At 40.4% G+C, this 12,175-nt stretch overlaps 1 protein-coding gene across 1 annotated transcript in view; it reads left to right on the top strand.

Moving 5' to 3' along the window:
* Positions 1-12,175, top strand: part of gab3 (GRB2 associated binding protein 3) — a 130,126-nt gene that overhangs the window by 63,410 nt on the left and 54,541 nt on the right. The window contains exon 2 of the mRNA XM_072270831.1: positions 8,930-9,230. Within this exon, the coding sequence (XP_072126932.1) occupies positions 8,930-9,230 (301 nt within the window). The remainder of the gene's footprint in view (positions 1-8,929; positions 9,231-12,175) is intronic.

Here is a 12,175-nt window from a genome sequence, read left to right as displayed (position 1 = left end):
ACCCTTCTGGATCCATCTGCCACAGACGCCATCAGACGGCATCTTTGTTGGGTGCAGCCTTTGCCTGAAGAGGCATAACCTACAAAGTAGCAAAGGCAAGCTTACCTCCTTGACTTAGCCAGCCATGCTCCTACTACTAGATCTAGTCTAGTAATAAACCAATGGAACATATAGAAAAGATAAAAGAGTTTAGCAAGGTATTTCACCATTCCCCATTCGTGTTTCTCTCTGTCATCTTTTTCCTTACCTGCCCTTCAACCCCCTCTGGTGCTTCTCCTTCCCCCTTTTCCATGGACTTCTATTCTCTCCTATCAGATTCCTCCTCCTCCAGCTCTTTATCTCTTTCACCAATCAACTTCTCAGCTCTTTACTTCACCCCCTCTCCCGGTTTCACCTATCACCTACCACACTGTACTTCTTCCTCCCCTCCCCCCACCTTCTTGCTCTAACTTCTCATCTTTTTCTCCGGCCCTGATGAATGCTAACTGTTTACTCTTTTCCATAGATGCTACCTGACCTGCTGAGTTCCTCCAGCATTTTGTTTGTGTTGCCTTGGATTTCCAGCATCTGAAAATTTTCTCAAGTTAGCAAGATATTTATGCATTTAAAATCAATCACTAAAATAATATTTCTAAAAATGATATGAATGATACTGCATATAATATCAGTACATTCCTAATATGTAGAAGTTATTAATAGATGTGGCTGTAGTTATCAACTATGGCATTGTATTTTAACCATATTTACTAGAATGAAGGACCGTCCCCACCCCCATTCTCTGGAACTCACATTCTACACACATCATACAGCTACACACTCATTTCACAGATTAGAGAAGGTCAAACTCACTGGTTTCAAGTGTTCGTAAATGGAGCTATATTACATTTGCTACCAGTCTATAAAATACTGAATCCCATTTACAATCCCACGGGACTCTTGTAGGCTTCTGGCATCAATCCCAGAGATGCTGCAAGGTAAATAATAAATGTGACCACTGGGATGCTAAAAATATTGCATAATTTTCTCTTGAAACTATTAGCTGGATGTTTTAACACTGATGGGGAGGGAAACTGGGATTAATGTTATGTTTCTCAGGTGCGAAATTGGGCTGATTTCATGATACCGTCTCACATACTGCCAAGACCCCATAATGCATCCCTCACCATATTGGGTCAATGAAAGATGCAATAACTATTTTAAGACCTCTCTCCTAAACGGGATGCTACTGCGACAGGTCCAGCTGTTCCGTCAGCAGTCCCTGTGGGTCAGCGCTTGTGCCAACCAGCAAAATAAATAACTAAATCATTTTAAATTTAGACACGGAGCCAAGAGAAGCCAGAATATTCCTGTCAGTGCACTGTATGGCTGAGCAGCACTACCAAGCTGTGAGACATCCCAGCTCTTAGTCCTTCAACCTAATTTCCTCCATATTCTGAACCTATCTGATGGCAAAAGGCTTGGCCATTAATTTATTCTCTTGAGCACAACACAATAGACATTAGCATCTTACTCAAGTTATTAGGATGAGGTTGAATTTAGGATGAGCCTCAGTGCCCAAAAAGACTCTTACCTCCAATTTATACCCACTCGGGTGTAACTGGTATTTATGTTTCACATAATATTATCAATTGACAAAACAATTTTTTCTCTTATAAGTTATTTTCAAGTACAAAACATTTTGACTTCTGATGGAGTATGAACAGTAAAAGCCCTCCTAAGTTTTTCTTGAGTAGTCACTTATCTCTGTCAATCCATCTAGTAAGTATTAACAGGATAATTTGAATAAACCAAGTAAGAGAGATGGTTTTATTGTCTGAAGGTCTCACATAAATAAATATTCTCTTTGAAGGGTGAAATAAACAAGGAATTTTGACATTTGAATTTAGACACTATTCCAATCGAGACACAAAGGAATACAGATGCTGAAACCTAAAGCAACAAGCAATCTGCTAGAGGAACTCAACAGGTCGAGAGTATTTGTGGGAGGAAAGTAATTGTTGATGGTTTGGGTCAAAACTCTGCATCAGGTGCTGCTCAACATACTGAGATCCACCTCAAGTCCAATTAAAATGAGCCAACTCAACAAATCCAAAATTAGAATTCACGGATCCCTACCACCACTCATAGCCTTATTGTTGACACATTTCCCTGGACACTCTTCTCACTCTTTTCCACTATAGGTATGTTGGAAATGTATTCAAGATCACATATTGCAGCATCAATTAATAAATGTGTGGGACTATGCAAATCACATTGAAATGTAGTAAACACATTCACCATCATGCTCCCTTTCATTTGACTCATTTCTAAAAGCTGGAGCCCCATTTTATCATTAGTAATGGTGCTCTGGGATTCTGAGGGTTATCTGCGGAGGATGTATCGGATTTCTGTCAGTGTATAACATTGCGTGGCTCTCCAAAGAGGTATCTTTTTTTAACAAAAAGGCTGGATTTTGCAGGCACTTTGACAGCTGCCTCCTCCCTCCTACATTAATAAGCATTCAAACCCCACCATGTAATTTTCTAGTGCCAGTTTGGCACAGTTCCTTCCAATTTAAATATCCAGAATTGGAAGAAAGAAATTGCAAAGTTTTTTTTCAAAGAGGAAACACGTTTTTAATGATTTCATGGAAACAATAGTGAGGCCTTTATTATTGTAGGTGCACCTTTATCCCATACACCATGTCAAGTGTCACTTATCAGTACAATAACTGAGAAATGATGTGATAAAACCAGGCTAATGTCAGGCTTGAATAAATAATTGATCAGCAGTTACTCACAACTGACTAATATAAGTGTCATAAAGCTAAAATACGTACATTGCACTGACAGGATTTTAGTTTAAGTAGATGCTATTATAAAGTAAACACAGGTAGTACTAGATTCACTGTAAATGGATAGCGTCTCTCCATTGGCTTCAAAATACGTTTAAGTTCTCAAGATTGATTTTTACCCCAATATACCCAGTCATGACAAACCAGTACAGATGTCAAGGTTGCATTATGTTATGAGAAGAATGACCTTAGTTAAGTATTCATGTGATTCAAAGGACACTTTGCTTTTTAATTGGTTACATTTTCAATTAGATTGTCTCTTTCGCCTGGAAATAAAAGGCTGGACATTTTCTGTCCATCCTACATTCAGAACAAAGTAAAACCCTGTAGAAGCTACAAAACAAAAAGGAAATACAAAATCTGATCAAGAATAATCTATGGGAGAACAGAAGAAATCTCCCTTGTTGCATCATGACTGGCATCAAAGGAAGCGACTATCAAAACTCAGCTCACCTCTGTAGCAAGAAATTCTCTTTATGTGATGGTGATGGTTATCAAGCTACAGAACAGGGAAACTTTGGTGTCCAGCATCAGTGATGTCTGGACAGCCAATAATATTTCTGAATTCTCAATGACATGAAATCAGAAATAGTAAGCTTCATCTGACTTTTTAAAAACATCGTACAGAGTGAAGCTATAAATGCAGTTGGGAATATGCACATATATTTAAGAGAGATGTTGAAATATTACAGCCAAAAGAAGTCATTTTAAAAAAATATTTATGTCAACCGTTACAATTCACAACTATAAAATTTGATGAATTGATTGTCATGATCCGGATTGGGTTCCCTTTAAATTTACTTAGCTTGTGTTAAGATCTGGACCGTTGACTCCCTGTTTCCCTTTGGTTCCCTGTTTTCCCGTGTCCCTGGGGCTTGGTGATTAGAGGCAATTTACTCTCGGCTGAACCGGCAGTTTATAAGTCTCCGGCTTTCAGCCGTTCGGGGCGAGAGCGTTAACGAAGTCACCGAAGGTACTGCGAGCCAATGTCAGCTGGCCGGAGCCAACTAAGTTTCTTGCCGGAGCAAGCCTAGTCTCCTCCCGAAGCAAGTGCCAGCAATCCGCCTTTCCTTGCCAGAGTGGGTCAGTCGAGGTTAACCTGCCAGGGTGAGTCAAGAGCTTGGCGCTGCTTGGAGCATACTTGTGCCCAGTTATAGTACTGTCCATCATTGTGTGGTCTCCGTATCCATGTCCTGCATCTAAAAGGGGTCCCGGCCTTGTACCCTGGAAGGGTCCTGACCCTGTGTCAAGAAGAGTCCCGACTCCATCCTGTGTCCAAGGAGGATTCCCGGCTCAGTGTTTTATGTCCTGTGTCTGAGTCTGTCCTGTGAATAAGAAGAGTCCCTGGCTCCGAGTTTTCAAGTATCAATTCCTGGCTCTGGGGGTTTCAAATATCAATTCCTGGCTCTGGACGTTTCAAGTATCAAGTCCTGGTTCTGAGGTCCATGTTCCCAGTCCTGGCTCCAAGGTCTGAGTTCTGAGTCCTGGCTCTGAGGTCCATGTTCCGAATCCTAGCCCAGACCCTTAGTCCCAGCCTAGTCCAGGGCCTGAGTCCTTGTCCATTACGTTATTCCTGCTTCTGCTTTGCTCTCCTTGTAACGAGCAATAAACTCAGTTTAGTTAGCCTCACAAGACATGTTTGTGTCTTGCATTTGGGTCCGCTCCCAGCACCCCCATGTGACAGAACGCTCTCACCAAACATGGACCAGCAGACACCAACACTATTTTACCAAACTCTCATTACCCTGAATCCCCTACTGGAATCCCGCCCAGAGTGCAACTTAGAAATTCAAGAAGATGACTCGGAGTTGCCAGGTATCAGTTTGGGAGGAATGGTATAAATACAACGACAGTTATATAAGATCAAGGTGTTGTTGTTCTGTTTTGCCCGCCGGCCAAAACCCCCTCCACCCATCTGGGTTATCGATAATACAGGCAAACCTGTTGGTTGCCTGGAGGCTCCCATTTGTGGGGGGGTGGGCGGTATTGTCATGGTCCGGACTAGGTTTCCTTTAAATTTACGTAGTTTGTATTATGATCCGGACTGTTGACTCCTTGTTTCCCTTTGGTTCCTTGTTTTCCCATGTAAGTTGTTAGAGGCAATTTACTCTCAGCTGAACCGGCAGTTTATAAGTCTCCGGCTTTCAGCCGTTCAGAGCGAGAGCGTTAACGAAGTCACCGAAGGTAGTGCGAGCCAATGTCATCTGGCTGGAGCCAACTAAGTTTCTTGCCGGATCAAGCCTAGTCTCCTCCCGAAGCAAGTGCCAGCAATCCGCCTTCCCTTGCCAGAGTGGGTCAGTCAAGGTTAACCCGCCAGGGTGAGTCAAGAGCTCGCTGCTGCTTAGAGCGTACTTGTGCCCAATTATAGTACTGTCCATTGTTGTGTGGTCTCTGTATCCATGTCCTGCGTCTAAAAGGGGTCCCGGCCCTGTACCCTGGAAGGGCCCTGACCCTGTGTCAAGAAGAGTTCCGACTCCGTCCTGTGTCTAAGGAGGATTCCCGGCTCAGTGTTTTATGTCCGGTGTCTGAGTCTCAAGTCAAGTCAAGTCACTTTTTATTTTCATTTCAACCATAACTGCTGGTACAGTACACAGTAAAAATGAAACAACGTTTTCCAGGACCATGGTGCTACATGAAACAATACAAAAATTACACTGAACTACGTAAGAAAAAACAGAAAAACTACACTTGACTACAGACCTATCCAGGACTGAATAAAGTGCACAAAACAGTGCAGGCACTACAATAAATAATAATAAATAATAAACAAGACAGTAGACACAGTAGAGGGTATAGTAGGTTGATGTCAAGCCAGGCTCTGGCTATTGAGGAGTCTGATGGTTTGGGGGAAGAAACTGTTACATAGTCTGGTCATGGGTGCCTGGCTCTGGGGGTTTCAAGTATCAAGTCCTGGCTCTGGAGGTTTCAAGTGTCAAGTCCTGGCTCCGAGGTCCGTGTTCGAGTCCTGGCTCCGAGATCCGTGTTCCGAGTCCTAGCCCAGACCCTTAGTCCGAGCCTAGTGCAAGGCCTGAGTCCTTGTCCATTACGCTATTCCTACTTCTGCTTTGCTCACCTTGTAACGAGCAATAAACTCAATTTGGGTCCGCTCCCTGCACCCCCATGTGACATTGATTCAGAGAATTTATTGGTTACCTCATAAAAAACTAGACTTACGAGTTTGATCTCAGAGTATTTTACAAAATTATTAATTTGTAGATACCTAAAATTTTCAGCTAATATCTTTTGACTGAAACAGTGAAGGCACTAAAACAGCACAGACTACAGAGCAATGCCAAATCACTGACTGCAGCTTTGGGGCTTCCATGTTACAACATGGACAAAGGGCAAGGTAAAAGTTTCTTAGCTAATGTAAGAAGGAGGTTGGCACGAAGTGTGCGGACCAGTGGCCAGCAAAGGATTCGAAGGAAGGGCAGGATTACCTATCCAAGCACCAATCCACACTATTTCTCATCTCTGGAAATTCCAATGTACCCCTCTCCTACTTCAAATATTCATAGTCAGAGTGAAAGCTATAGTTTAAAGATGCTAAAATCAGTGATAAGGATAAAGGTCTCTTGAAACATAAAAGCAAATTATTTGGTAAGTCAATTGACAACAGTTTAATCTTTTGCACAATTGTTTCTGAATTGCCCTTTGCACCTTCTTTGCATTGAACTGTGATGTCAGAAAGCTTTTCACATTAACAAAAGACAACATATGAAATAGCTTTCCAGATGGTATAGCCAAGCTAAAGTCTTGTAGGTAACCTTTACGTGACTCCTATCTTCATTTTGATTCCAGTAGGTCATTATCTGCTGGCTGATGCAGTTAAAAAGCCGTCCCTATGGAAAACTCATGTAATGAGTTCTTCAAAACTCTGTGAGTCATTTAGTATATATAAGCATTATAGCTGAAGGCTGGCAAATAGCTGTCTGCTTCCTGAATTCTGAGGTAAAACAACAGTATCTGAGAATTAACTGAATATTGCATATGTAGATTTATTATTCCTGATTGTATGGTCAGTGGATTTCTTGCATTATATCCATTCTGTAATACTGTGATGATCTTGTAAATAATTCCAGGAAAGTGTGCAAGATGTGAATGATTTGATAATTACAATAGAGTTTTCTCCTTAAAGTAGGCAAAGCTGAGAATTTGAAATGGAAGGACATTTTGTTATTTGTGTTAAACCACTTTAACCACATGTATCTCATTCAAAACCATGTGATATTATTTACAAGAATAGCTTGCTAACCTTTTATCTTTAACAGAAGTCGTCATAGTTACATTACATGCCATCAAACATTTGCACACCTGTAATGCAAGAAACCTTGAGTTGATATAATTTTTACTATCTGTAAAATGGCAGACTGTTTAATTGTAAAATGTAGATTCTTGTTTTTATTAACACTTCTTTTGCTTTTTCTTTGTCTCTGTTTCTCCACTCCCCCCGCCCCGAAGATTGCTTTGCTAAACCACACATTGGTATTAGTTGACTCTTTCTTGGATTAAGCTTTATAGTGCTAGCTGCTGAGCAGTATTTAACTCAGTATTTTGCTAATGTGAACCTAGGCATTGGACGTAACACTCATTAAACCACAAGGTTCGTGACAAACAGAGTTTGCCTTTGCTCACACACAAACTTTCCACAATTGCATTTCTAGTAAAATAGTGTGAAAATAGTGGTTGATTTTTGAGCTCCCTAATTTAGGGAAGACAAAACCAATTGCAAAATCTCATTTGTGTTCCTTCTGTATGTTTAGTACCTCCACAGTTTATCATCCAATTTTCATAGTTCTGTCATTCCAAAGTATTAGATAACTGTACAAACATCAGAATGATTTCTTATACATATTAGAAACTGAGTAAGTCTGGCAAGAACAGTATTTATTGCCTATCCCTCGTTGTCCTTAAACTGAGTGCCATGCAAAGCCATTTCTGAACACATTTAAGAGTCCACCACATTGAAGGGTCAGGAGTGACAGACAGAATAGACTAGATGAGGATAGCAGAGATTCTTTCTTTCTGTAAAGCTGTTAGTGAATGTGATATGGTCTTCCAACAATCTATTATTTTTATTGTCATTAGTTTTATAAATATTTCCAAGTAATTAATGGATTATAAATTTAACAGCATATCACGGTGGAATTTAAACACAGTTTTCTGGATTCTTCATTATTAGTCCAGTAATTTAACTATTTTACCTGCAACATGACCCTACATGGCATCAGACCCTGATGAGAAGATGTTTCCAGATCATCCAGATTGTTTCATTCTACAAATGAATAAAATTAACAAAATGATTACAAGTTCACTAAGTTCACTTCCAAGTTTATAGAAGCTGCCTCTGGAGGCTGTAGAACATGTGGGCTCACTCATCTTAAATGAGGCCCAACTTCACCGTGAGCAGACCTGTTTTCCATGGTTTTAATTTCTGAATTTGGCAATAAGCTGGAATAACTACATGTAAATTCACCTGTGCGCAAGGTATGCAAATAAGGATACATTGAAACACAATTTTGCACTATAACGAGCAAGAGATAGTTCATATATTTTTGCATTATGTCCTCTAGATGCGTGCAAGATTCCCACAAATGTACATGCCGTAACATTCTGTAGCCTGGAACCCACACCTCTCCACCATTCTATGTTCCACTAATCTTGTATTGGAGAGCTAAAAACCTACAGGATTCCTGCTCTGGGTGAAAGAAACATGTAAGGGTGGACTTCCAGTAAGGACCAAGAATCTTGGACATGAGTATTCCATTTACTGCATTCAACCATTTAGTTAGATTAGCCTAGTTTGTATTTAATCTCCAGTTATCAATCTTGGTTTCATTATCCAATCATACCCATTCTCTAAGAATAACAAGTTTGGTCACTAAGGTTCCAACTTCTACCCAACTCCTCTAACGTTCTTAAACCACATACTGACTGCCAGTATTGGATTTGCCAATGAATGCTAACTATTCACTGTGATATTCAGTACAGTAAATGTAGTACAGAGAGTCAACCCCTCCAAAAGGGAGAAGCATTTTTTTGTAAAACCTGCCTTTGCGATGGTGATTAGGTCTAACTGTTCTCTGTTTCTTTCAGGCCTGGAGAAAACGTTGGTTTGTGCTGCGTAGTGGGCGATTGAGTGGCAATCCAGATGTCCTTGAATACTACAAAAACCATCACTCCAAGAAACCACTGCGCATGATAAACCTCACCGAATGCAATAATATTGAAGCTGGGCTGAAGCTTAGTAAAAAAGAATTCCAGAACAATTACATTTTTGAAGTGAAGACTCCAGCTCGGACATTCTACTTGGTAGCTAAAACTGAGGATGAAATGAATAAATGGGTGCAGCACATCAGACAGATCTGCGGGTTTAGCTCAAGTGATGATGGATCAGGTAAAAACTATAATGATTACTGAATTATTTGCACCATTACCTGGAGTATTGGATGGATTTTGATGAAATGATATTGGTTACATAAAAACTTCTTCTTTAGACAGAAATATTGGTTGAAGCTAGCATCTTTAACTACCATCAAGAATGGCTAAACTTGAGGATGTGATCAAACCACATTCCTAGAATACGGTTTGGCCACAGACACTAGCACTTGGTCCTTGTTATTCCTAGAATTTGTTTCAGGTTCACCACTCTACCACGTATTGTGCTTTTCAGTTGGCGTTGTATTCAGTCACATGAATAGCTTCAGTGAGTCTATCATCACAATTCTTCCCATTCCCTTATTAAATGAACTTTTTCATTGTATTATTTTCTGTGACAGAGAACAAAGTGCAGTTTTGAAAGTGGAGACGCTTTGTTACCAGTGAAAATGAATTAGTAATACTTCCTTTGTCTTAAAGTTTGAGCAATAATTAGAGGAAGCATCTAATTTGAAAGTTGTGATCTATTGCATACTTGTCTGTGTGGGGAGGAATCTGTTGACTAGGTTAAGGAATGACATGAATTTGCACTGTATTTCTAAACTAGTCAAGTTCAAAGGAGCAAAAAACTTACATTGATGGAAATGTAAAATACACTTGCTGACGCTATGGAAAGAGAAACAGATCGATTGACAATTATTTCAGATAACTACCTTGTTTTTCTCTTTACACGTGTGTTGCTAGATATTTCAGCTTCAGCTTGTTCCTTTGTTTCATTTCAGTATTTAAGTGCTTGAATTCAATTTAATCGTTACCTTGACAACCTCGGCGTGCACCCTATCGCAGACATTTTCCACTTTCCGCCTTTGCTGCAACTTAATACAAGCGTGTTTTCTGACTTTCAGTTCTGATGAAGTGTCAGTGACCTGAAACTTCGATTCTTTACTTGACTCTCCAAGATTGCTGCCTGCCCTGTAAAATTCTTCCAGCATTTTCTGATTTTATTTTCAGAATCAGGTTTATTATCATTGACTTATGTGACATAACAATATAAAAAGTGCTATAAAATACAAAATAAACGAACAGTGCAACAAAAAAGGAGTAATGAGGTTCATTGGTTGATGGACCATTCAGAAATTTGATGGTGAAGGGGAAGAAGCTGTTCCTAAACCGTTGAGTGTGGCTCTTCAAGCTCCTGTACTTCTTCTCTGATGGCAGTAACGAGAAGAGGGCCTGTCATGGATCATGAGGGCAACTAGGGTCCCAGCATTGATTCCTGTGGTTTACCACTGGCGACAGACTTCCAAATCAGAAAACCATACCCACCACTAACTACTGCCTCCTATCACCAAGCCAATTTTGCATCCAATTAACCAGCTAGGCTTACCATTCTGGACCAGACAATCTCATGGGACCTTGTCAAATGTCTTATTAAAGTCTAATTAGATAGCCTCTTGAAAGTGTTTCATTAATTTTCTTAGTAATCTCCAAAAAAAAAACTCAAATAAATTTAGTAAAATTGGATATCCCCCTGCACAAAGCAATGTTGTTATCCCTGGCCAGCCTCTGTCCTTACAAAGGTACATAAATCCTAACCATCAGGATTTTCTTCAGTAATTTCCCAACAACTGATGGTGGATAGAGTGATGAAGAAGGTATGTACTATAATTACCTCAATTATCGCTGCTGCTCTTCTTAAATAAAATTTTGAAAAATCACTGCTCAAAGGTCAAAATAAATTTATTATCAAAGTACATATATGTCGTCATATACAACCCTGGGATTCATTTTCTTGAGGGCATTCACAGTAAATACAAGAAACGCAATAAAATCAATGAAAGACCATCCACAACCGGACAACCAATCAATGTGCAGAAGACAACAAACTTTGCAAATACAAAAAGAAAAAAAATCCAAATAATAATAATAAATAATCAATAAATATCAAGAGCATGAGATGAAGCATCCTTGAAAGTGAGCCTTAGGTTATGGGAACTGTTCAGTGATAGGGCAAGTGAAGTTGAGTGATGTGAAGTTATCTCCTCTGGTTCAAGACTCTGATGTTAAGGGGTAATAACTGTTCCTGAACCTGGTGGTGTGGGTCCTGAGGCTTCTGTACCCTTTTCTTGATGGCAGCAGGCAGCAGAGAGCATAGCTTGGATGGTGGGGTTGCTTGATGATGGATGCTGGTTTCCTGCGATATTGCTCCATGTAGATATGCTCAGTGGTGGGGAAGGCCTTACCTGGGATGGGCTGGGCCAAATCCACTACTTTATGTAGACTTTTTTTTCGAAGGCCATTGACGCCAGTCTATATACTCTCCACCACAAATCCAGTGAAGTTTGTCAAAGTTTTAGATGACATGCCGAACCTTTGCAAACTTCCAAGTAATTGGAGGTGCTACAATGCTTTCTTCGTAATGGCACTTATGTGCTGGACCCAGGATAGATCCTCTGAAATTATAGTGCTGAGGAATTTAGAGTTTCCGATTCTCTCCAACTCTGGTCCCCTGATGAGAACTGGCTTATGCACTCTGATTTCTTCCTCCTGAAGTCAATAATCGGCTCCTTGGTCTTCCTGACGTTGAATGAGAGGTTGTTGCTGTGGCATTGCTCAGCCAGGTTTTCAATCTCCCTCCTATATGCTGATTCATCACCACCATTGATTTGGCCAATGATAGCGGTGATGTCAGCAAACTTAAATATGGCATTGGAGCTGTGCTTAGTCTCACAGTCATAGGTATAAAATGAGTAGAGCAGGGGGCTGAGCACACAGGCTTGTGTTGCACCTGTGCTGATGGAGATTGTAAAGGAGAAGCAAGAGGTTAAAGACATCAGTGAATACTCCAGCCAGTTGAATAGCACTTTGTACTCAGCGAGGTACCCCATCTGGTTTGGGTGCTTTCCGTGGCTATCCTCCAGTCAGGGCCCCATTTGATTCCCATACCCACCTGATCATTTCCAG

Source organism: Mobula birostris, chromosome 10, assembly GCF_030028105.1.
Source record: "Mobula birostris isolate sMobBir1 chromosome 10, sMobBir1.hap1, whole genome shotgun sequence".
In the NCBI taxonomy this organism is placed as follows: Eukaryota; Metazoa; Chordata; class Chondrichthyes; order Myliobatiformes; family Myliobatidae; genus Mobula; species Mobula birostris.
Note: the sequence above shows the minus strand (reverse complement) of the source record. Positions and strands in the feature narration are given on the sequence as shown.